We start from the raw sequence: 27,160 nt of genomic DNA, 5'->3' as shown, positions 1-27,160 counted from the left end.
TTTTAAAACAATCAATTCTTTATTTAAATGCTTGGTGATGGAAGTATGATTTAAATGTATGATAAGTCTCAACAAAAACAATCCATTGATGTAACAGTAAATCATTTCTGGAAGGCTTCATATAGAACACTGAGTATTTTTCGACAAAACCATTTCAGAAACTTTAAAAGAGAGATGTCCACTGAAATCTCTGCTCTCGTAGCTTTCCTAGGGCATTCACGCTGCTCCTTCCCCATGTGTTTCCGATAAGAAACATTTGTCCTGTTGTAACAAAAAAAAAAAAATATATATATATATATATACAGTATATTAAATATAGCTAATTTATATATGTGTGTGATACATTATATTATATCGTTACAATGCAGAGAAGAGATTAAGAGTAAGGCACTTCAATCCAAGAGCTAAAGCAGCAAAGTTACAGGATATCGAGAAAGTTGGATTCTGTGTCATCTTAGAAAAAAATCGACTACCATGCATGTATAATATCATTTATCCCAATAACTCTACCTATCTTTGCAACTACAAGGACTTGAAGTCTTAAAAAAGTTGGCATTATAGCAACCTAAAAGAAGCGCAGCTGATATCTGCCCTTTTCCTGTACAAGTGAAAAGCAATACAATACTGCATAGCTTAAAGTGGTTGTAAACCCTCACATATACCCAGTGAACAGCTGCAGGTGCTATACAGAGATGAAACAAATCTCCCTACGTAGGTTTTACTGGTTTATCTGCAGTATTCTCTTATCTACACCCCTTCAAAAGGGCAGAAAAGTGTTAAAATCTTTCTTCATCTGTCAGGAGCACAGAGGAGGGCGTGTAGAGGCTGCACTTACAGTGTGTGAGAGCTGACTGAAGGAAAGGCACACACACCCCTCCACAGAATAGTGTTCAAAATAGAAAAGCTGTCTGCTGAGCTCTTCCCCCCTCCCTCTCGACACTAATTTATCTCACTTGTCGGGAAAACTTTGCAGAAGTGACTCATGCTGATAACAGAGGAACGAAGCACTAGAGAGAACTGGCACTTAGAGCTTTGGAGAGAGATAAGTAAACATTACAGATATAGTTGCTAAGTTCAGATTCTATGACTGAGGATTACAACCACTTTAAAATAAGAACATAGAGGACAGAGGAGCTCCAGTCTGTGCAAATTAAAAGTCTGCAGCTACAAATATTATTGCTGCTGACTTTAAATATATGGACACTTACAAGTCCCGGGAGCCCGAGTTGTTGGCACCCCAAGCCGAATTCTCAGTCGAATTTAGGTGCTGGCGCCAGCCTCACTATTAGGTGAAACTGGCAGTGAAGCCTTCAGGCTTCACAGCAAAAAAATATGCACAAAAGAAAAACTAACAGGTGCGCTGATCAACAGTTTAGTATATCCCTCCAGCTAGCTATTGGTGGTAATTAGACAATTCAAAGGATGCTGCTGCTCTCTATGGATCCGTTGGGTGTCAGGAACACATCTAGACAAAAACACAAAAGAAGAGAGTGCAAAGCAACCTTAGTGTAACTCGGCTTTAATATGGTAAAGTTAAAAACACTACAATGGTCAAAGTCACATTGTGTGAAGATAGATACGACATAAGCATTCCACTGAGGAAGGAGGCCATGCCTCCAAAACGCATTGTCATGGCAACTGTGTGACGTCCACACTCTCTTCCCTCCCTGTATCCTGCTTGTGTGGGTTTGTGTGTCCTCAGAGAGCTGCTCCGGCTGAACATAGCGCTTGCACTTTAGCATCTGCACATCGAGAATGCTGGTGGATAGCCTTGTGCTGTCAGGATCTGGGCAGCTAGTTTGAACTTCCAAGGCTCCCCCCCTCCTCTCTTGAGGTGGTTTTAGGAGTGAGATACAGCGTAAGGATTCCACTGTGGCCAATCTTCACACAATGTTTGTTTGACCATTGTAGTGTTTTTAAAGAGGAAGTAAAGCCAATAAAAAAAAAAATGCAACCTGCAAGGCAAAGGCATAATGAGCTAGTATGCATAGCATACTAGCTCATTATGAATAACTTACCTGAGAATGAAGCCCCCGAAGCCCCATGTATCCCGGAGTGACTTCTGGGTCTCGCTGCTACAGAGCTGTGATTCGCCGGAGCCGCGATGATGTCACTCCCGCGCATGCGCACGGGAGCCGACACGAGCGGCATATCGCAGTGATCTGTGGCCTGCTCAGTGTGCCTGCACGCCACAGACAGCTGTGCCTGTCTTTTTGTAAATATCTCCTAAACCGTATAGGTTTAGGAGATATTTCTTGGACCTACAGGTAGGCCTTAATCTAGGCTTACCTGTAGGTCAAAGTGGTTTGTAAGGGTTTACAACCACTTTAACTTTACCATATTAAAGCCACATTACACTAGGGTGGCTTTGCGTTCTCTTTTTTTTTTATGTTTTAGGCTTCACAGCCCGTTTCCTGCTCCACATGTGTGAGTTGTGCTGCGCTTTCTAAATGGTCCCACCATCTTCTGGGACCTATGTGTGTTCCATAATGCAGTGGGGGGAAGGAGGAGGGGCAGGAAATCCTCGGAGATCGCTGTGGTGATCTTACTCAAAAGTTGAAGTGGGTACCAGTCAAAACCACTCCTCCCTTCCCCCCAAAAAGTACCAAATGTGGCAGTGGAGGGGGGGGGGGATCGAACACCCCTTTTGGGTGGAGCTCCACTTTAATTAAGGTATCCAAATGTATCCTCAAACTTTCCTCTTCACCTCTAAAACATGTTCCAGGATTATTTTCTTTCTTTAACCTTGTTTTTTTTTTTTTTTGTGAGAAACAGCATCTATTACTTCCCTTGTCACTAGGTTTGTAAACTTCTTGCAGCGGAAGTGCTAGGAGCTTAATTCATATTCATGTAGGCATACCCCCAACCAGTGGCGGAACTACCGCCATAGCAACACATGCGGGCGCTATGGGGCCCGCAGTCAAGTGGGGCCCAGTGAGGACAGGCGCAGTGGCTCCGCGGGAGATAGCGGGCGGCTCCGTGGGTGAGAGCGGGCGGTCCGCGGGTAGTCCGCGGCTCCACGGGTGGTCCGCGGGCGAGAGCGGGCGGCTCCGCGGGTGAGAGCGGGCGGTCAGCGGCTCCACGGGTGATAGTGGGAGGCGGATGAGAGTGGCCGGTCAGCTGGTGAGAGAGTGGGCGGTCCGTGGGCGTGAGCGGGCTGGCCAATCAGGGAGCTGACGGGCGGGGGAGCATAGAGATGACATCATCTCTCCCCGCCCTGCATCCCTGCAGTGCAGTTCCCCCGTCACTTTGCAGGCAGCCAGGAAGCAGAGAGATGACATTATCTCTCTGCTGCCTGACTGATAATCTGCTGCCTGACTCTGTGACACAGCAGGAAAGTGGCAGAGCAAGTGACAATCCATAATGTGTGGCAGGCGACGTGGCAAGTGACAACCTGGGACGTGGCAAGTGACAATCCGTAACGTGTGGCAGGTGACGTGGCAAGTGAAAATCCATGACGTGGCAAATGACAATCCATAATGTGTGGCAGGTGACGTGGCAAGTGACAACCAGGGACGTGGCAAGTGACAATCCGTAACGTGTGGCCGGTGACGTGGCAAGTGAAAATCCATGACGTGGCAAATGACAATCCATAATGTGTGGCAGGCGACGTGGCGAGTGACAAACAGGGACGTGGCAAGTGGCAATCCGTAACGTGTGGCAGGTGACATGGCAAGTGACAACCTGGATGTGGCAAGTGACAATCCGTAACATGTGGCAGGTGATGTGGCAAGTGAAAATCCGTGACGTGACAAGTGACAATCTGTAATGTGTGGCAGGTGATGTGGCAAGTGACAATCCGTAATGTGTGGCAGTTGATGTGGCAAGTGACAACCCGGGATGTGCAAGTGACAATCCATAATGTGTGGCAAGTGACAATCTAGGATGTGGCAAGTGACAATCTGTAATGTGTGTCAAGTGGCAATCTAGAACGTGGCAAGTGACAATCCGTAATGTGTGACAGGTGACGTGGCAAGTGACAACCTGGATGTGGCAAGTGACAATCCGTAACATGTGGCAGGGGACATGGCAAATGAAAATCTGTGATGTGGCAAGTGACAATCCGTAATGTGTGGCAGGTGACGTGGCAAGTGACAATCCGTAATGTGTGGCAGGGGACATGGCAAGTGACAATCTAGGACGTGGCAAGTGACAATCCATAATGTGTGGCAGGTAACGTGGCAAGTGACAATCCGGGACGTGGCAAGTGGACAATCCGCAACATGTGGCAGGTGACATTCTGCAACGTGTGACAAGTGACAATCTGCATCTGGTGGCAGGCGACGTGGCAAGTGGACAATCCGCAACGTGTAGCAGGTGATGTGACAAGTGACAATCCTTAATGTGTGTCAAGTGACAATCCAAGACGTGGCAAGTGACAATCCATAATGTGTGGCAAGTGACGTGGCAAGTTACAATCCAGGACGTGGCAAGTGACAATCCATAATGTGTGGCAAGTGACCATTCAGGACATGGCAAGTGACCATCCATAATGTGTGCAGGTGACTTGGCAAGTGACAATCTGGGATGTGGCAAGTGGACAATCTGCAACATGTGGTAAGTGACATTCCGCAAGGTGTGACAAGTTACAATCTGCATCTGGTGGCAGGCGATGATGGCAAGTGACACGCTCAGGGATCCCACTGATTTTGCATTATGGTGAGTTGAACTATTTTGTTTTATATAACAGAAGAGAAATTGGTTAGAAGGCATGGAGGTTTGCAATGTGTTCCCTTCAGGGGCTGCATACAGTATACTGCATACTTTGTTGTTCAAAATTAATATAAGCTGTTGCCTGGGTACTGTGCCACATGGGTGTGGTAGTCTGTTGTTCAATGGCATTAGTTCATTTTTTTTTTGGTGGGGGGGGGCCACACAGCATTTTGCTATGGGGCCCTGTGATTTCTGGTTACGCCCCTGCCCCCAACTCCCTTTCTCTACAAACAGTATGTGTGGCTAGAATAGAAATCACTGCATGCAGGTGCAAAGGAACAGAGAGGATGGAGGACATTCTGTAGTCCAGAAGACAGGGCTGACAACCTTGTTTAGGATTTCAGAGTAAGAAAAGGAATTTGCTGTCAGCCCATACAGAAAGTTAGGAGCACACATATTTCTGTACCTGCGACATCTTTTTTCTTTTTTTTTAAGAAATGGGGAATGTGCATGCATTGGAGATATGTACTGAATTAGATTTTTGTGTCCAGACATACACTTTAATTGTATGCAAAGTGAAATTATTTTTAAAGGAATAGACTGTTCACTGAACTTAGTAAATAAGCTGCATTCACTCAATAAACCTTTTGCAACATAATTTCTCTTGTTCGTGATTAAGTTCTCAAAGTTCATCTTTTTTATACCTACATTCACTTAATAAATTAAACATTCACTTTGCTTAGTGAACAGCCTCGGCTCCTTTAGTAAATCAGCACCAACGCTCTAAACTCCATGTGCTCAATATTTTTATACCAAAGCATGTTTTTTTTTTTTTTGGTTTTTATTGCGCTGGCTTTGAATGTGGACTAAAATTTTCAAACAAAATCAGCAGAAATTGACAGTGGCCAGAAGAGGAGAAGTAAATAGGAAGACAAAATACTCTTTATCACTTCTCATCTGTCAATGAAGAACAGATAGGCAACAATAAGGGATCTAGGAAAGTTGGATGCATCTTAGATTGGCAGAAATTTGTGAAATACCCGCAATACATATTTTTTTTTTAAGTAAGTCCACCTCTTCTATGCGTTACAATTCTCTGTTGTTAGGTTACGTTTGTGTAAAATCCAGTCTATAGTCTATATATCTATGCCCACCTAGGTCCTTGGTGCACATTATGCTTTCCCTTATCTATTTCAGTTTAAATTTAATTTCAAAATAAATTGAATTCACTCTCTATAAAACAGGAATACAGTTTTGTGATTAAGCACTTTAAAATAAAGAGATACGAAAAAGTGAGAATCAAAGAAATATATATATATAAATACAATACCAGGAGTATATCCAGAGTAGTTGGGAAGAAGACCGCTATTAGTTCTGTAAATAATTTTTCCTTGTTTTGTTTGAAGAAACTCATTTTTCATGGGTATTGTTGAAGAGTGTTCTTTTCCTATATAATCAGTTTGGTTGGTCTTGCTTTTTTGATTTATGTTTGTAGGGGTACTTGAAGACTCTGCTATCTGTACAGGGCAGAAATAAATGCATTAGGCAGGTGTTAGTCTGTTTGCTAACAAGTAACTGTACAACATTTGAAGACATTTTACACTTGTAGATGTTTGAGTTGTTTTAACTAGGTATTAGTGTAGCTACTGTATATTCCCTATGTTTTTTTTGTTTTTTTATTGCCTTACATTGTAATGTTGGGATCACAAGTTGTGGCTGCAATTTGTAGTGTCATGGCTAATCAACTTCCCTATGTGCATGTATTCATTCACCTCAATTGTCCATATTCGCTAAAGCAGTGGCAACTTCTTGTTCCTGGGTCAATCAGCGTTCAATCCATGCTTTGCTATTTTCTCTGTGTTGAATCACAAATGTGGGAGTGCTAATGTGATGAAAACACATTTCTTCCAGCAGCTTGCTCCCTGATGGTGGCTTGCATGTGGATTTTGTGAACACAAGTGGATTTTTGAACTAAAGTGGAGAGTTAATAACCAGGAGTTGAAAACAGGAGTTAAGACAGGAGTCTCTAACCTCTATCCTACAGCCATCCTCCCCTCCATTTTAAAGTTCCCACTGCAAGGGGCAACCAGACCGCTCTCAAGAAACGTCAGGCTGACAGCAAGCCAGATTCACCGGAACCAGACTGTTTAAGCCCTTGTACACACGGTCGGAGAATCTGTCGGAATGAGTCTTATCGGACCGTGTCGTCAGATAATCCGACTGTGTGTGGTATGCATCGGACTGATTCCGTCCGAATCTCCGTCCGACCCAATTTTCCAACATGTTGGAAATATTTCCCGACCAACTCGGCCGGACGGACCTAATCCGATCATGTGTAGAGCATTTTCATCGGACCAAGTGCCACGCATGCTCAGATCAAATTCCTACATCAAAGCTATTGGCTACTAGCCTGAATGTAGTCCCATCGTAACGAAATTACGTCATCACGTTCTGAAAGATCGGATTTTTCGCCAACTTGGCCCGATCGTGTGTATACAACAGTTTCGGACACAATCCGTCTGACTAAATCCGACGGGCAAAATCCGACGGATTTGGCTGGCAAAATCTCCGACCGTGTGTACGTGGGCTTACAGGGACCACCGCAGCCAGGTAAGCTCGCACCTCCACTCCCCCCCCCCCCCCAGTGATTGTTCCAGGGACTCTGTCCGACCACCTACGGGGGTCAGGAAGGAATTTTTGTCCCACTGGCGCGTTTGGCTGCTACTGCCAGGGTTTTTTTTCGCCTTCCTCTGGAACAATCGGGAGCAACCGTAGGTTAGCATACCCCTACCTCCGGCCTCCATTCCATTTTTCACGCTATCTTAGGACGACTACTCCAGATCACAGCCAGACTTCTTTTCTGAGCAGTGGACCTTCACCTCAAGTAAAGGTAGCCGGAACAGCCAGCAACCGAATACAACAACTCCTTCCTCATCCATATAGGCATCCCCTGATCAACTTGCGCGCTAATAGCCTCAAGCACGGTGGCAAGTCTGATACCTAGCCCCTCCTCAGGATTAATACCCTGATCAGGATCATCATCTTAGGCCCATAGTACCATCAACAGCATCCACAAACCATGTGCCACTTCAAATACTCAGCTGAAGTTCTGCACAGACTAAGGAACATCAACATCACATTGCCATCTTCCATACAAAAAATACTTCAAAGAGAACAACTATTAAAAACCGGATGACAAGCAACCCCCCAACCACAGGAAGACATCTACTCAACCACTACAATTAGATTACGCCTTGATTAACGCCAGGTCTGCAGTCAAACATAGATTGGAAGTACACGACTTCATCATCGAGAACAATGTAGACTGCCTCTTCATCACCGAAAGCTGGTTAACCTCTGCAACACCATCCTCACCGAATTGGTGCCGGAAAACTACAGGATCCTAACCGAACACCGGATAGGGAAAAAGGGAGGAGGCCTAGCAGTGATCTTTAAAGGTCACCTGGATCTCACTAAACCATCATCTCAGAACCCAGTGCCTTTTATGGAAACCCTGATGCTACAGATGCGACGAATCACCACGCCATCAAATTCAAAATCGCTACCAACATCACCAACGAGAAACGGAATCCTGTAACAACAACGCACTGGACCAGATTGCATAAAAAACTGTACTCTGAATCCTTCAAATCCACTCTGTCCAACAAGATAACTACAATAACCTTAAACCACTCTACAGAGGAAACACTCAACTCCCTGAACAGGGCATTGCTGCAATCAGCAGACTCGGTAGCACCAAAACGCAGGGCTCTTATCAGGAAGGAAAACTCTGGATGGTTTAATAGCTCCCTCGCCGTACTAAAGCAAGAACGCAGAAGAGCGGAAAGAACATGGAGAAGAAATCCCACCGAGGAAAACCACTTTAACTTCAAAGGTCTCACAGAGAATTATTGGAAAGCAATCTTCAAAGCCAAAAAGGACCACTTCTCATATACAATCTCAATGGCCGCAAACCAACCACGGGAACTGTTTAAACTGGTCAATCAATCAATGAGTCCGGTGTGCCTAGAACCCCCAGAAAGTGAATCCCAGGATTACTGTGACAAACTGTCGGATTTTTTCATCGATAAAGTCAAAACCATCAGGGAAACAATTTGTAAGAAGAAAACATCCGACTTCAGCCAGCAAATACATAAAGAGGATGTCTGCACCAACATACCGCAACCGCCGAAATTTTCACTATCCCCAATTACCGTGGACACCGCAAAAAACATCATTAATAAACTGCGTGATAGTACCTCACCTATTGGCATCATCCCCACAAAACTACTGAAAGAATGCTCCGACATCGTGGCTCCAACCATAACCCACCTCATAAACCGATCATTCCACAAAGGGATTGTTCCCAGCATCCTCAAACAAGGCATCATCAAACCTCTACTCAAGAAGCCAAACCTGGACCCTCAGGATCCAAACAACCGTAGGCCAATTACAAGCCTCAACACCATTTCTAAGATCATGGAGAAAGCTGTAGTAGTACATCAGCTACAACTCCACCTGGATACTCACAAACCCCTGGACCCTCTGCAATCAGGCTTCCACCCCAGGTCATGGAACAGAAACAGCTCTCCTCAAGATTTGGGACAACGCCCTCGAAGCAGCAGATGACAGAGAGCCATGTCTCCTCGTACTGCTAGACCTAAGTGCAGCCTTTGATACAGTAGATCACAATACTCTACTCGTCCGCCTCACAGAAGTAGCCGGAGTCCAAGACATAGCTCTCCTATGGTTCGCGTCCTTCCTAGGAAATCGGTCACAGACAGTGAAACTAGGAAAATTCCTCTCCGAAACTCAGGCAGTCACCTGTGGAGTCCCTCAAGGCTCTCCTTTGTCACCCGTTCTCTTCAACATGTACATTCGCCCACTCCTTCAAATCATCAGATGCTCAGATCTCTGCTTCCACTCTTACGCTGACGACACGCAACTTTGATTCCAGATCAATGGAAAAAAAGATCACCAACAACAACTTGAAAACTGCCTCAAATCAATAGAGGACTGGATGACCACTAACTCCCTCCAGCTGAACGAATCAAAGACAGAGCTTCTTATCTTACACCCAAATCATAAGCCCGCAACCAAAACCTCCTGGTCTCCACCAACCGTCTTTGGGCAGACTATCTCCCCAAAGACCAAAGCCAAGAGTCTCTGGGTTATTTTAGACACACAAATGTCAATGGATGCGCAAATAGGAGCAGTAGTCAGTGGATCTCACCATCTGCTGCACATGCTTCACAGACTCATCCCTTTTATCCCAAAGAATGACAAAGCAGTGGTAGTTGGAACAATCATTAATTCACGACTGGACTACGCAAACGCGCTTTACATAGGATTACCACAATATCAACTTGATTACAACTGATCCAAAACACGGCAGCAAGGCTGATAACAGGGAAAAAAACCTGGGAATCCATCTCTCCTTCGCTGAGGAGCTTACATTGGCTAACCATAAAAAATCGGATCATGTTCAAGACCCTTTGCCTCACCCGCAAAAAACCTCCTCCTCATGCCCAAAGCCCGGCATAAATCCATGGGGGATCGGAGATTCGCTGTCCAAGGGCCTCGGCTATGGAATGCTCTACAAATCAACATCCGCCTGGAAGAAAATCACCTGGCTTTTAGGAAAAAACTCAAGACCTTCCTCTTTTAGCAGATGATCAAAGCTCGCCACAGCGCCTAGAGGCGATTCAGTTCGCATTGTGCGCTATACAAGTATTTCATTCATTCATTCATTCACTGGGATCTCTCTGTGAATGCTCTGCCTGTTTGTGGCTGTGTCAGTTCTAATTACTGCACCAGTGCTAGGCTGAGAGATCCAAGGATTTGGGGATATGTAGTTTCTTCACAGGAAGTGTCAGTTCTCACGCCACAAGCAGTGGTCATTAACCTCCCTGGCGGTATCCCCGAGCGTTACTCGGGGTTGATTTTCTATGCCAGGAGCGGTAACCCCGAGTCACACTTGGGGTAACATTGTAGAGCTGTCAGCAGAGCCCTTACCTTCTCCTTGTGATCCAGCGATGTCCTCCGCTGGAGGTCAACGGCATCTGACTTCCTGGTTCCGTTCCCTGCGAGCAGCAGCGGCGCATGGGAGCGGAACTGGGCGGGAAATTAAAAAGTGAAACACAAACACATAAACACTCTGTATCATCTCAGATCTGACACTGATAAATGTACAGTGCCCCTTGCCTCCATTGTACTGTAATTTGTGCCCATAAAATATTTATAAAACATGGCATCAAAAAAGCGCCACTTCGCTACAAAAGCGCTTTTGGACCAGTTGAGTGACAGCGACACGGAGTTGCTCTCAGAACCGAGCGATAGTGAGTCATGGGGAGATTTGTCATCTGACACTGACACTGATCTGGCAAGTGACAGCAGTGATGATCCTGCACCTGACCTCAGCGTTGTGCGCACTTGGTGCCCTATTGACTGTGATACGGACCAGGTAGCGCCACCAAGATTCCCCTTCACTGGATCACCTGTGATGAAGGTAGAAGTTGAGTGTGACAACCCTCTGGAATACCTGCAATTATTCCTCACTGAGGAGGTAATTGAAAAAATTGTCACAGAGACAAATCACTACCAAGAGCAACAATCCGCGATGCTGCATGCCAGGTTTTCCAGAAGCAGAAAGTGGAAACCGGTGACCAAAGAGGACATCTGGCAGTTTCTGGGACTCATCATTCTTCAGGGGGTGGTGGGAAAACCGCTCCAGAAATGGTACTGGACCACCAATAAATTACTAGCCACTCCGTTTTTTGGCACCGTGATGTCATGATACTGGTTTTCCCTCATCATGAAGTATTTCCACTTCACGAACAAGAGTTTGATGAGGCCAGGCATCCGGCGCCCAAACTAAAAAAAATCTGGGAGGTATGCCAAATCATTGTGACCAATTTCCAGCGGACCTACGTGCCAGAAAGGGACGTCAGCGTGGATGAAAGTTTGATGGCCTACAAGGGACGCCTAAGCTAGATACAGTTTATTTTATCCAAAAGAGCGCGGTTTTGGCATCAAATCCTACATGCTCTGCGAGTCATCCACTGGGTACATCTGGAATTTGGTCATTTACACCGATAAAGGCACGAAGTTCAACCCCAGGTACAGTGGCTATGGGATGGCCACATCATCTGTCCTTACACTGCTGGAGCCATTGCTGGACCAGGGATATTGTGTGACCATGGACAATTTCTACACGTCTCCAGAACTGTTTGAGGTTTTGCTACAAATCAAGACTGATGAGTATGGTACTGTTAGGCCTAACTGATGTGACATGCCATCTATGTTTTCCAAGAAAAAACAAAAAAAACGGAGAAATGGTTGCCTGGCAGAAGAGTAAGATGATGGTAATGCGATGGCGAGACAAGAAGGACGTGTGTCTCATGAATATTATAAAAAGATTTTCAGGCATCTTCTGGAATGCCTTTGGAATTCATATATCCTGTACAGAGCAAAGAGTGACAAGCCTCTTGTTCATTCTGATTTTATCTGGAAGGTGGCTGAGCAGATTTTTGTCAAACACCAGACACCATCAGTAGCTGCGAACAGACCTGGACGACGCGCTGTTGACGTTGCCAACCCAGAACGCCTAACAGGTCGTCACTTTATGGACTACATACCGCCAACTGCTAAAAAGGCATCACCTACCAGCATGTGTGTGGTTTGCTGTTAAAAGAGAGATAGCAATGGAAAGAAAGTATGAAAAGAAAGCAGGTTCCATTGTCCGGATTGTGACGTCGGACTGTGTGCTGTACCTTGTTTCAAAATTTATCACACTCAGGATGTTTATTGAATTTTCTTTGTTTGACAAATATCATTATTTTGTATTACATTATTGAATAAAATTATATTATTTATTAGATTATAATTCATGATTTTGTGTTTCAAACTTTATCACATCTGGGGTGTCTACTAGAGTCTTTTTTGGTCGGTTTAAGTAAGTAATTACTAATAATTGCAGACCTATAATACATAACACCAAAATTACATGCAAAAATTGAATTGCTTTTGCGCCAAAATTCCTGACATAATCATACCGCCAGGGAGGTTAAGCTGAAATGTGAGCATTCACTCTACTGCAGGCTGCAAATGGGCCAATAAATTAAACCATGAAATAGATTATGCTTCTCCAGATCCCCCCAACTGCTGGATTGTGCAGGTCTACAAGCTCTGAGCACCAGTCAATCAACCATTTGAATTAGCAATGTCCAGCTCAGAAAACATTGCACTACTTTCTCAAAGAGCAGATCAACAGGGATTATAAACCAGGAATGCCTTAATAACCAGCAGCAGTGATTATTGAAGTGCAGTTGGGTGTTTTATAGTTAGATTGAGGTGGTAACTGGGGCCTAAAAATGAATCTGTGTTACTTCAAGCATGTCATTTAATAATGGGATAAGCCCTCTGTGTTTTTGATTTGTAATATAAGCAATAGTTTATAACTGCCTTGTGTTTTACCTCTAAGGGCTTATTCATACTGTCCCAGGCAGATTTCCACATGCTTTTGGTGTGGGAAGACATGTCACAAAAAACATATCTGACCTAATTACTTGGAAGGCACCATATGCCAGCACGAGTGTTTTTCATTGCATGCATTTTGGTGTTCTGAGGGTCAGGGTAATTTGTATGGCTGTCCTGTATATGTGTTTAGTCCCATTAGATAGTAATGGGCAAAAACTTTTTAGAAGAAGTGTCATCAATACTCATCAAAGCATGCATGATTGCTCAATAAAAATAATATAGGACACTGTGACAGGGTTCTTAAAGTTTAAGGGGTGTAAAGCCATGCCCCAAGTTATAGTGCATTACCTCACTGACATATTAATTTATGCAGTTACTTACACTGCTTTATATGTATTGTATATACTGTACTGTATGTACATACTTATCAGCATGGTTTACATTTATTAGAGCTTGGTTAACCCATGCTATTTTCATATTTTAGTAACCATTTTTGGTGCTTTATGGGGATCCTTCAAAATTCAATTCTAGCCAAAACATTTTCTTAATTTTCCTTTCCAATTTTTTTGTTTTGTATGGACCTGGAAGAGAACGTCTCTGACACCCAGCACCTTTATACACATGTAGCATTGACCCCCGAAGGAGCGGCTGGCTCGTCTAGGGGTTTCCTGAGGTTTATGGCCCAATAAACTGTAGAGACCGACACTTGAATCCACTTTAGGGATTTTTATTTGCAAAACGTTGAACAGAACACAGTCTCTCAGTAATGCCGCGTACACACGGGCGGACTGTATGGCGTACTTAGTCCATCGATTTCAGCGGACAGTCCGCTCGTGTGTGGGCTTCAGCTGACTTTTTCAGCGTGCAGTCTGGCGTACTAAGTATTTCGGATTTTTCGAAATTCTGTCCGTCGTACTTTGGTTTCAGTGGACAATCCGCTCGTCAGTAGGCTAGTTCGACGGACTAAGAATGGCGCATGCCCAGAAAGGATTTACACGGCGGAAGGGTGCTTTGCTGTGTATTGGACTTCCTATTTCTAGTCCCGTCGTACGTGCTGTACACGTCATCACGCAAGCTTTCGACGGACTGTTTGGGTATCCGTGTGTGGTCAAGTCCGTTCAGTCGAAAGTATGACGGACTGTCCGTCGGATTGTACGACGGACTAAGTACGCCATACAGTCCGCCCGTGTGTACGCGGCATAAGGAATAGATGGTATGGGTAGTACTCTTGGAACTGTTAATACTTGAACGTCTCTCTTTATACAATCCAGAGAATAGCCATTCGCTGGATGTTACAGCTATCGGATAAATCCCCTTTTTGTGCATTTAGCAACCGACAGGCGATTCAAAACAAAGCACACACAGCCTCTGCCACAGACTTGATTGCAGAACTTTAGAATGAGAAAAGTTTCTGCCTCAGACTTGGTTGTAGAACTTTAGAATGAGAAAAGTCTCTGCCTCAGACTTGGTTGTAACTGAAGGATGAAATTAGGAACTGTCATACAGTACCAGTATCTTGCAGCCAGTCCGGCGACACTGTAAGAATGTGGATTCACCTTGGTGTCCTTTCCAGCTTAGCTTCCAGGCTCTTACCGAGCAGCCAGCCCTGTGCGTGGCCCTCTTCTGAAGAGTCCTCCCCTGGTTGCATTCTCAGTTGCTGGGCCTCTCCAAAACCGAGACGGCACCGGACCACCTTGGAACACTCCTTCCAGTTACTGTGCCTTGGGCTAGCCAGCCCGAGACTCGGAAAAGGATGGATCTGCACCCCAGGCCATGAGGCCCTCTGGGGGGCTGGTCAGAAGGACCAGGACCAGGGATTCAGAACATACTTCTGGACCGGAACCAAGAACCACGGGATATCAACACCTTAGGTACCCTCTCCTGGAATACACAGTGAGACAACGCATCCGCTGATTGGCTACGAGAGAGAGATTGGTACCCAATGGGTCCAACCAGACTGCGTTCCAATGCCTGCCAAACGTGAGACCCACACCCTTGTCCAGGCAGAACATAATATGGTCCAGCCAAACTGATGCTGAGACCACAATTTACTGTAATTAACCCTAAAAACATAGCACGTGCTCTTCAGGAGCCTGCCGCGACACACCATAAAATAAGCCTCATGGGACACAGACAACAATAAATCCTGACAGAGGCTCTTGAATTTCCTTATTCTACTAGTAAATTTGGTTTTATTTGTGTTATAGTCCCCATTGGGAAGAGTCCCTCTCACTACCTGTATGACACCTAAGAAGTAGACAAGAAGTGAAGGGGACTTCTCACATAGCAATTAAACCTTTTAAGGTTTTAAGACTAAGTATGCGGATACATAAATAAACTTAAAGCGTAACTCCACTTTCGTGGGGAAAAAGATAGCAAATAATGAACAAATAATATAGTGTATATAATTGCAGCACAAGTCATATTGTAATTGAATGTTATTAAAAATTTACTTTCCCTTTCAATATGCAGCTCTGTAATTTTCCTAAAATACAATGAAATATGGCTACATGGAGGTGTACTTTAAACAGAATGAGTACGGAACGCCCCCTAGAAACATAATTTCCTGCTTGTGTGATTGGCACACAAATTTAACAGAAGTTTACACTAAGATAGAAGTCAGATTTCTGGCATCCCCTGGAACAAAAAGGTAATTTTTGGTAAGATACTCCCATTAGGAAATCATGTTTAAAGGTATGCAGGCCCTGCAGATTTCCTCATTAGTGCCCTGCCAGGTGCACAGCTGATTGATAATTATGAAACCACTCCCATTAGACTTGCTTTCCCACATGGATACATACAGAGAAACACACAGGGATTTCTTCAGAATAACAAAAGGTAAGAATCTGCAATAAAGATTGTTATAAACCTTGCAATGTTTATAGATCACCCGAAGGGGAATGTTTTTTTCTCAAAAAAAAGTGGAGCTACATTTTAATTATGATTTTTCCCTTTAACTTGTTACTTTGACCATTTTATAGCAAGATACATTGGTACTTAGGACTAAAACCTCCTACACGCGGTTTGATTGTTGGATAACCGAGCGACAGATTTTTGTCAAACTGGCTTTTGCAGGATTGTATCTAACATACTAACTATCCACAAATTGTTGTTTGACAAACACAAACGTGGTGATGTACTACCTTCTGCTAATTTCATGTTAGTAGAAGTTTAGTGAGTGTTGATTCGTGATTTTCAGATCGTACAAAACAAATGCCTTTTAAAAATACTTTTGCCATAACTACATGCAAAGCAGCTTCATTATTATCTCATTAAAGAAGAGAATTTTGACATTTCATCAATTGCTGCGTCACGAATGTTAATTCTAGATTACGAACAGTAGTTTACAATACCGAACTCTTCCCAGTCTTTCCATAATTCCGAGTATGCCTGTTTGTACTTTTGACTTTTGTGTGATGGATTTGTGTACTGATGATCCGAAAATCAGACGTTGAGTTCAAATCAGACAAAAATGTTATAGCCTGCACATCCAGCTTTTGTCTGATGTAAAAGTCAAATCGTCTGTCGAATGCATCGTACTAACAATCCGAAAATCTGCAGACAGCTCGTCTTGAGACTTTTCCCTTCTAATTTTTGTACTGTGTGTTCGAGGCCTTACAATGTAAGAGAGCTAACACCTGTCTTTCACTAATAGGAAATAAAATAATATAATAGATCACAAACCTGGCCAGCTCTTTTGATACACCTTGCTGCCTGTTTTGGAGTTTCCAACCTGTTTTGTAATGAGGCACATCTTCTTGTTTCCAAAGGCATCGATTTAGCTGGGTTGGTCAGTCCATATTTTACTTCCTCAATTGCATTTATGGCTGATGAAGTTTTAGGGTCACCATCAAGAGTATGGTTCATTCGTATAATATGATACTTTCCACTAACTGGATGGAAATAGCCTAGATTGGAGACCAAGAAATCATGCAATGTATGAGTTTAAATTTTACAGTGTTACTACTTTAAATGGGCAAATTATGTAATCATGTGTACAGGCTATGCACACCAACTATTTACATATACTGAACAAACAGTGAAAAACACTTTAAAACAGGGGTACCCAACTGGTGGCCACATGTGTCCCGCAGAGCACTCTCATGAAACCCATGACCTCCTGCTCTGGAATTGCAGGTCGGCAAGCCCAGATTGCGGGTTGCCGACTGGCCATCCCAGAGCATCAGTGTCGTAAATGGAGCCAGCAGTAGAGGAAGCAAGCGGCTGCAGAGCAATGCTGCATAAGCTGACGCTTCCTGTAAAGCGCCGGCTCCTGTCTCAGGCGGATTTATACCAAATGCACTCTACCTTGGACAGCTGCATCCCATGATATGTGAATGGAATGTTATTAAAGGTAAGCTTATTACTAAAATCAAAGTGTATATATGGGCAGATCTGTTCTGCAGTGGTTAATGGGCTGCACCTGCGGGTTACCTGCATTGAGCCATAGACTTCTGTTATTACCTGCGAGTTTGGGGAGCTTTCTGAATGCAGGAGTTTTGGTGTTCTTTCAGAAAGTGCACCACACTTACAGGATATAATAGAGGTATGGCTAAGTGCAGCTAACCTGCAGGAAAGCCACAGGTGCACTGCGCTGCAGAATATGGTGCGGGTAAACCACAGCGCATCACGTGATCAGTCTGATCGGGTCCACCTGTCTGTTTTTCAGGCGGACCCAATTGGACTCTCCATTCACCTCTGTGGAGCGGCAGATGTAAACTGACTTTTATACCTGCCTACCTCCACTCTGATCTGCTAAAAAAACAGAAGGGGATCCGTCCCCTTCCATCTGGGCGAATTGGATCTGAAGACCCATAGAGTAGAGCGGGCTGTGTCCGTGTCCACTCTACAAATGGCGAGTGGACACGGAGCTGCTCATTGTGGCCCACGGCTGGTTACCGCTTCGTTTAAGTGGCCCTCACTTTTCAAAAGGTTGGGCACCACTGCTTTAAAACAAGCCATAAATCACTTTTGTATTAGTAGATATTGTGGAGGCATGTCTTTTTTCAAATTTCACAACAGTGGCACTGGAAATCTGTGTTTTTTTCTATGAGAGCAGAATATAAACAATATAAACAAACAGTAAATGTTTTTAAGCTGTTAAGCCTAGTACACACAATAAGAATATCGGATGAATGATCGATTTTTTTTTTTTGCATACCAGTCTCATATTGAAAACCAATAGGTTACTAAAGTTACAAAAATTGTCATATGACAAAATACAACTTTGGAAGTGATACAATGTGTTGTATCGTATTGTAATGTATTCTTTCTTTTCCGAGCATGTGTGGTCTTGGTCTTCTGTTTTTTTATTTTACGGACAAATCCTGTACTGATCATACGAAAATCGTACATTCTGTTATCATCCAAAAAAAATGTTTTTGTGTTTGATCCTTTATTTTCACATGAACTATTGTGATTGGCTCTTGAAAGCTGTATACTAGTGATCAGATTATCACACAATCGCTCTGAAAGCTGTATTTTCCATACAATTTTTTCATCGTACTAAGCATCAGAAGCTTGCTAAAACAAACCTTACTTCAGAGTCTTTGTTGAGAAATTGGAGTATTTTTTAAAACAAATTAATCAAGAATAGAAGTGGCTGCAGAGGTAAGTGAGGGCTTGTTTTAAAGATTTTTTTTATACTTGTGTTAATTCAGTAATGAGCACCAAATCTACGAGCATCAAACTCATTCTGCATTCTTAAAATTTTTTACAAATTAACTTCCCTTTTAATAAGTCTAGACTACATGAAAACTGGAGAATGTACAGCATGCAGGGTCATATAGAAATACAAGCACCCATGACTTCAGACACATTTATGTGGATCCCAGATATAACAGCATAACCATGCTATTGGGTAGATTACCATGAAAATCAACAAATAAACAAATGTTCCTGTTTTCCAAGTTCATAGACTTAGACTCCATGCACACTGGAGCTCAAAAAAGCAGTTTCTGGATGCCAGATTTCTGGCAGAAAACACTGGTTGAAAAATGTGATTTTATCAGCGTTTTGCATTGCCGTTAATGCATGTTCAGCGGTGCTAGCTTTTAGCAGCATTTCTGTGCCTCTATTCAAAATGAATGGTTCCCTATGGGAGCCCATTAATTTGAATAGAAGTCGCACCAGAAATTGTATCATCATGGTGCGACTTGTGTGCTGAGGATGAAGGGGAACCCCGTCAAAATGAAAAAAAAATTGGTGTGGGTTCCCCCCCCCCTCAGACGATACCAGCCCCATTCGGTCTGGTATGGATTTTAAGGAGAACCCTTTTCGCTGAAAAAAACAGCGTGGGGTCCCCCCAAAAATCCATACCAGACCCTTATCCAAGCATGCAGCCCAGCCGGTCAGAAAAGAGGGTGGGGAGGAGCCAACGCCCCCCTCCTGAACCGTACCAGGCCGCATGCCCTCAACATGGGGGGTAGGTGCTTCAGGGCAGGGGGGGAGCCCCCTTTAACCACTTTCCGACCAACTCCTGTACATATATGTCGGCACTTTGAAGAGGGATATCCCGGTAATGGCAGCAGCTGCTGCCACAACCAAGATGTCCATCTTTTCAGGAGTTGGTCGTGTTTACGATAATGGTGATCTCTGTGGATTCACCGCGAGATTACCGTTATCGGTGGCAGGAGAGGGCCCCCCTCCCGCCAATCACCCGCGCCCTCCGCTGCTTACCGTCGCTTTCTCAGTGCCTGGGTATGGAGACAAGTGAGGCTAAGATGCCCCCCTGCTGCTGTCCGGTATCTTCTGCTGGGCTCCTCCTCTATCTTCTGCTATTTTGCCTGCTCTTTTACTAGCAGTGGCCTGGTCTTCTCCGTCATCTTCTTCCCTCTTCTCTCCTTCCGATGTTGACATGACACTCTCTCCCGCTGTAATGCCATGTGTACGATTTATATCAGCATGGGGCGTCACCACCCGGGGCATGATGGGATGGTGAAGGTGACGTCATAAGGGGCGGGGTTACCGGATGACATCACCCTGTGACCATGCCCCATGCCAATATAAGTCGCTACGCACTGCGCACACCGCATTACAGCGGGAGAGAGTGTTGTGCCAACATCGGAAGAAGAGAAGAGGGAAGAAGACGACGGAGAAGACCGGGCCACTGCTAGTAAAAGAGCAGGCAAAAGAGCAGAAGATAGCGGAGGAGCCCGGCAGAAGATACCAGACAGCGACAGATGAACCAGAGAGTCCGGAGAAGAGGCCAGAAAGCATGGAGAAGAAGGAAGAGACCCCTGGAACTGCCTAATAAATTATTTTAAATACAATGTACCCCATACTTATTCACATAGGGTGGGGGGCTCGGATCAGGGGGCCCCCTTATTAAAGGGGCTCCCAGATTCCGATAAGCCTCCCGCCCGCAGACCCCGACAACCAACAGCCAGGGTTGTCAGGAAGGGCCCTTGTCCTCATCAACATGGGGACAAGGTGGTTTGGGGTGGGGGGCGCAGGACCCCCCTGACCCGAAGCACCTACCCCCATGTTGAGGTCATGTGGCCTGGTACAGTTCAGGGGGGCACTCACTCGTCCTCACCCCCTTTACTGACCGGCCGGGCTGCTTGCTCGGATAAGGGTCTGGTATGGATTTTTGGTGGGGGACCCCACGCGTTTTTTTCAGCGAATAGAGTTCCCCTTAAAATCCATACCAGACCAAAGGGTCTGGTATCGTCCGAGGGGGGGAACCCCACGCCAATTCATCCTCAGCACACAAGTTGCACCACAAGTCGGATCATGATGATCCGACTTCTGGCATGACTTCTATTCAAATCAATGGGCTCCCATTTGAAGAGAGACAGAGAAACGCTGAATGAGGCTTAATGCTCTTTTTACAGCGTTAACCGTCGTTTAACACCTTTTACCAGTGGCATTTCCAGTACTCCTCTTGAACGCAATTTTATGGCGTTCAGAAAACAGCCCATAAACTCCATTGCTGATAAACGTCCAACAATGTCCATGTGTGCATGGACACATAGGATAACATAGAGTGGAGTTTATGGGCTTTTAAAAAAAATGCCCAAACTTTATGAGCTCCAGTGTGAATGGAGCCTAAAAGGGACAGTTTACATTTACATTGATCTGTAGGCCTACTGTAAACGAAAATCAGATAATTTATTAGGAAATGTATTATTTAAGTTTAAATACAGCTGTACCATTTTTATTATTCCAGTTTTCAGCATTTTCACTTGCTATGTTAGTAATTACTCCCCCAAGGTGTAAATCAGAGGATGCTCTGTAGTTTTCTCTCCATGCAGACACAGGAAGCTCTGAAGATCTTTGGAGGCCTGGTTCATAATCACGAGACTGCAGAGTTGCGTTGCCATATATGTTACCCCTATCACTTCGCAGTTTTGAAGTATAACCTGTATAACTAAGAAAATATGCCAGTAATTTAAAACAAAATGATGTTGATAAAATCTGTTTTAGCTTGGTATGTTATTTATAAAGTTCTATATAAGGTCTTTAGTTATATAAACCTTAGTCAAAAACATTTGCTGCAACCGATCCCCTTCTGAAACATTTTTAACATTCCTCTTCAGTCCATATACATTTATATAGTATAATATATCTATCTGGCCTATATACTGTATATATATATATATATATATATATATATATACAGTATCTCTCAAAAGTGAGTCCCCCCCCACATTTTTGTTAATATTTTATTATACCTTTTCATGTGACAACACTGAAGAAATTACACTTTGCTACAATGTAAAGTAGTGAATGTAAAGCTTGTATAACAGTGAAAATTTGCTGTCCCCTCAAAATAACTCAACACACAGTCATTATTGTCTAAACCGTTGGCAACAAAAGTGAGTAAGTGAAACCCCTAAGTGAAAATGTCCAAATTGGGCCCAAAGTGTCAATATTTTGTGTGGCCACCATTATTTTCCAGCACTGCCTTAACCCTCTTGGGCATGGAGTTCACCAGAGCTTCACAGGTTGCCACTGGAATATCTTCCATTCCTCCATGACGACATCACAGAGCTGGTGAATGTTAGAGACCTTGAGCTCCTCCAACTTCCGTTTTTGAGGATGCTCCACAGATACTCAATAGGGTTTAGGTCTGGTTTAGGTCTGGAGAAATGCTTGGCCAGTCCATCACCTTTACCCTCAACTTCTTTAGTAAGGCAGTGGTCGTCTTGGAGGTGCGTTTGGGGTCATTATCATGTTGGAATACTGCCCTGTCGCTCAGTCCCTGAAGGGAGGGGATCATGCTCTTCTTCAGTATGTCATAGTACATGTTCATGGTTCCCTCAATGAACTGTATCTCCCCAGTGCCAGCAGCACTCATGCAGCCCCAGACCATGATGCTCCCACCACCATGCTGACATGACACACTTGTCTTTGTACGCCTCACCTGGTTCCGCCACACACGCTTGAAATCATCTGAACCAAATAAGTTTATCTTAGTCTCATCAGACCACAAGACATGGTTCCTGTAATCCATGTCCTTAGTCTGTTTGTCTTCAGCAAACTGTTTGTGAGCTTTCTTTGTGCATCATCTTTAGAAGCGGCTTCCTTCTGGGATGACAGCCATGCAGACCAATTTGATGCAGCGTGCGGCATATGGTCTGAGCACTGACAAGCTAACCTCCCACCCCTTCAACCTCTGCAGCAATGCTGGCAGCACTATATTTCCCAAAGACAACCTCTGCATATGACGCTGAGCATGTGCACTCAACTTCTTTGGTCGACCATGGCGTGGCCTGTTCTGAGTGGAACCTGTCCGGTTAAACCACTGTATGGGCTTGGCCACTGCGCTGCAGCACAGTTTCTGGGTCAAATACGTGATCATTTGCGCACATCTGTCTGATCATCTGTGAACATCTGGTGCACATCTGTCTGTGATCATCTGCGCACATCTGTCCGTGATCATCTGTGCACATCTGATGCACATCTGTACGTGATCATCTGCACACATCCGGTGCAAATCTGTCCGTGATCCTCTGCGCATATCAGGTGCACATCTGTCCATGATCCTCTGCGCACATCTAGCGCAAATCTGTTTGCGATCATCTGTGCACATCTGTCTGTGATCATCTGGCACACATCTGCGCACATCTGTCCGTGATCACTTGCGCACATCTGACTCCCACCTGTCTGTGATCATCTGCCCACATCCATCTGTGATCATCTGCACACATCTGTCCGTGATCATCTGCCACATCCAATTCCATTGTCCTGTTGCTCCAGGGCCTTCAAAAATGTGATAGGGACTCAGGAAATGAAATGAGTAATTTGTGCCTTTAGAACGCCTGCCTGTGCTCCCTGCATGTTGGGCCCCTGTGTGTGGCTAGGCTGTGTAAAATTATCACACATGTGGTATTGCTATATTCAGGAGGAGTAGCAGAATATATTTTGGGGTGCAATTTTTGCTATGTACATGCTATGTGTTAGAAATATCTTATAAATTGACAACTTTGTGTAAAAGAAAAATAGGTTTTCACTTTCTTTCAACATTTTCCAAAAACTTGTGGAAAAAAATGACATGTTAAGACTCATTATGCCTTGTAGAATATACATTGGCATGTTTTCTTTCCAGTTTGGATCATTTTCTGGGTAATATTCATTGTTTTGGGGCTCCAGGGCCTTCAAAAATGTGATACATAGTCAGAAAACGTGTAATTTATGCTCCTAGAACGCCTAACGGTGCTCCTTGCATATTGGGCCTCTATATGTGGCCAGGCTGGGGAAACGTTCCACACATGTGATATTACCATACTCAGGAGGAGTAGCAGAATATATTTTGGTGTGTAACTGAAAAATTATCTATGCCATGTGTGAGAAATAACTTTTTGTGGAAAAACAAATAAATAAAAAAATTCTTCATTTTCCAAACTATTGTGGGCAAAAAATTGTAACTTCAAAAAACTCCCTATGCCTCTTACTAAATACCGTGGAATGTCATCTTTACAAAAAGGGGTCATTTGGGGGGTATCTGTACTGTCCTGACATTTTAGAATTAAAATTCCTTAAATCTATCCCCTATTTTGTAAACGCTATTACTTTTGTGCAGCGATCAGGTGACCCAGAATCGGACGTTCCGGGTCTCAATCGTTAGAACGGGGCCTGGGGGTCTCGGTTGAGAGAAAAAAGCTCAGTCAATTTGGGCCCCATATTTGTGTATGGTCAGCATGAAGGGGTTAAAGCAGGAGGTGAGGAGGCGTCACATAGTTTCCTCACCGCCTGTCAGTAGCCTCTGGAGCGTGATCCAAATGCGGACTTCAGAGGCAAGAGAGTGTTAGACACATGTCTAAATCTGCTCTTAAGTAGCATTTTTTTTAAATGAAGGGGTCATTCACCCGGGTTCTCTGGCCCCTGCAATGTGAATGAGCGGTGTGTTTGTGCGGCTGAGGTGGTCTATTAGTCTATTAGTCTATGAGGATGCATCGCCTGTATTAGTATAGCCACAGGTCCTGATTTGACAGATAAAAGGCTGCTTTTACACTGAAAGCGCCGGCCATTAGCGATTTACCACTGTTTAAGCGGTACTTTAGCACCACTGTTCAGCTGCTAGAAGGGGTTAAATACTCCCGTATTGCAGCGCTTCCAAAACGCTTTTCAGGCACTTCGGAAGCGCTGCCTGTTCATTGCAATGGGCAGGGGTGTTTTGGGAGTGCTAACTGCCCCAAAGATGCTGCTTGAAGGACTTTTTCTAACGTCCCACAAGCGCATTGCCCGGGTGTGAATGCACTCATTGCAGAGAATGGGAGGCAGTTTTCAGGCTCTTTACAGGCGCTATTTCTAGAGGTAAAACGCCTGAAAACTGTCTCAATGTAAAAGGGGTCTTAGTGAATTGGCCCTGAATGCACACTGTCTGTGTTCAAGCCACTTGCATCCACACACCTGTAAAATTAGGACCTGCGTACAGTGTTCGTACAGCTGCTACGTCCCCATAGCACACAGCTGCAGCCAGATTAAAAAAAACACTCATTTACATTGTACATGCTAAATGGCCAATGTGAATGAGTCCCAATACCTTATTCGCACAGAGAGCTTTATTTAATACCTTTTTATCTGTTATGCTGCGCACACACGACCAGACTTTCCGGCAGACTAGGTCAGACGGAATCAGTCTGTCGGACATTCCGATTGTGTGTGGGCTAATCCGATTGTTTTTCATTTATAAAAATCAGAAGGACCTAGAAATAGAACATGTTTCAAATCTGTCTGATGGACTCAACTCCTATTGGTAAAACCGTTCGTCTGTATGCTGGTTCAATGCACCAAATACGACCCAAGGGAAGCTATTGGCTACTGGCTATTGAACTTCCTTTTTTAGTCCCGTCTGACGTCATCACGTTCAAAACAAACAGACTTAGTCCGTTCATGTGTGGGCAAGTCCGTTTGTTCGGAAGTCCGTCGGAACCCAGCCGGAAGTCTGTCGGGAAGACCGTTGGACCTAGTCTGCCGGAAAGTTCGGCCGTGTGTATGTGGCATTAGATTTAGCAGGGATTTCATTATTCATCATCATTTTGATATTTTCGGGGGGTTTGCCCTGTCAGGTAGGCTGTATGGGACCCCTATGATTTTTAAACAGCAACCCTTTCTGGCTGCTCCATCCTCTGAGTCCCAGCTACTATTCTCTTGCTGCTTGGTAAGCGCAGATGATAGAAGGTCTCTGATGGAGAATGGGGGAGGCTGTGATGAGGGGAGACCATACCTTCAAACATTTTGAGATGGGAATGAGGGACACCTACTATCAAACGTATGTAGGCATAGGACATGCCCCCCTTAAAGGAGAATTAACCCCAAAAAAGGCTAATTAAATCCACAGGGGCTTTTTTTACCACTACTATTCCTTCATATTGGTTTTTAAAATGTACAAATGCAGCAATTTATAAATTGGGAAACACTTTTTGAAAAATACAAAGTGCATTTTATATACAACTATATAGATCAGACCAGAATGATGGACAAATGAGGGGGAAAGAGGGACAGAGGGACATTGCTCCAAATCAGGGACAGTTGGGGGCTATGGGGGAGACTGGTGACAGCCCTTTAATTAGGGGGGGCATAGATGAGTGGGAAGCAAAGAGGGGGACACTGGTGATGGGGCTCTGATGAAGGGGAACACTGATGAGGAGGACTTTTATAAGGGGGAACTCTGATGGGGGGCTCTGATGAGAGGGCTCTGATGGGGTGGACTCTTATGGGGTGGATTCTGATAGGGGGCTCTGGTTAGGATACTCTAATGGGGGGGGGGGGGCTGTGATGGGAAGACTTTGGAGACTTTATAATAAGTGTATTCAGCGAAAGCCTACCCCGCCTCCACCTAAAAACAGTACATCGGCCACCTCCATCAGCTCATCCCCACAGTTATTACTTTTTTTTACCATCTCCTCCTCCCTTTTAGATTGTAAGCTCCATGAGCAGGGAACTCCTAATGCTTCTGTTTTGTACTGTATTGTAACTGTACTGTCTTTTTTCATATTGTACAAACTGTTGGCTCTATATAAATCCTGAATAATAATAATAACAATAAATGAATAGCAGTTCCAATAATTGCCCCCTTTTCAATATATAAGAGAGAGAGAAAAAAAAGCGCTTTATGCATGTAGAGAAGCACTTACCCTGGTATATATCTGGGGTCATAACTAGAAAACATTGACGCAGATAGCTGTGGTAAAATAACAGGCATTTTCCGAGTCGGTGCTGACACAGACACAGCTTGCTATATACACCCTGGATGGATACTTCTTCTGCCTGGTAACAGTAACCGCAGACACAAAGCTATTTGTTATCACAACCAGATACTCTAATAACCCGTTTCTTTACAGGATTTGAAATTGTGCTTTTGAGTACCAAATAATTCATAACATTCAATTAGCAGCTATAATTAATTTCAAATGTTTCAGATTTAATTGTATAATATTCAATTACTCGTCTCTTCTTACAACAAAATAGCCTGAAATAAACATCAAAGTACTGCCAATTATAGCTGCAGCAACATGATAGTATTTTTATACACTGCTATAATTTGTGTCTGAACAAGATTTAGATGTTCCTCTGTTTATTC

At 44.1% G+C, this 27,160-nt stretch overlaps 1 protein-coding gene across 1 annotated transcript; it reads right to left on the bottom strand.

The window, feature by feature from the left end:
• On the bottom strand, positions 1-26,874 carry LOC143974231 (uncharacterized). The gene is made up of 5 exons (XM_077475397.1): positions 26,715-26,874; positions 21,285-21,502; positions 16,816-17,039; positions 5,984-6,170; positions 1-261 (listed from the first exon to the last, which is right to left on the bottom strand). The coding sequence occupies exons 1-5, from the start codon at positions 26,780-26,782 to the stop codon at positions 164-166; spliced, it is 795 nt and encodes a 264-aa protein (XP_077331523.1). The 5' UTR covers positions 26,783-26,874; the 3' UTR covers positions 1-163.
• Between the last annotated feature and the right edge of the window lie 286 nt (positions 26,875-27,160).

Source organism: Lithobates pipiens, unplaced genomic scaffold (assembly GCF_037356315.1).
Source record: "Lithobates pipiens isolate NorthernLeopardFrog02 unplaced genomic scaffold, aLitPip1_a1.2 Scaffold_13, whole genome shotgun sequence".
Lineage (NCBI taxonomy): Eukaryota > Metazoa > Chordata > Amphibia > Anura > Ranidae > Lithobates > Lithobates pipiens.
Note: the sequence above shows the minus strand (reverse complement) of the source record. Positions and strands in the feature narration are given on the sequence as shown.

Bases quoted from the DNA above. Each gene is read 5' to 3' on its own strand.
- LOC143974231 (XM_077475397.1), bottom strand. From the start codon at position 26,782: ATGCCTGTTATTTTACCACAGCTATCTGCGTCAATGTTTTCTAGTTAT. The intron at 21,503-26,714 runs GTAAGTGCTTCT...ATATTTTCTTAG, and splicing joins GACCCCAGATATATACCAGG to TTATACAGGTTATACTTCAA. The intron at 262-5,983 runs GTATTGTATTTA...TTGTTACAACAG, and splicing joins CTACTCTGGATATACTCCTG to GACAAATGTTTCTTATCGGA.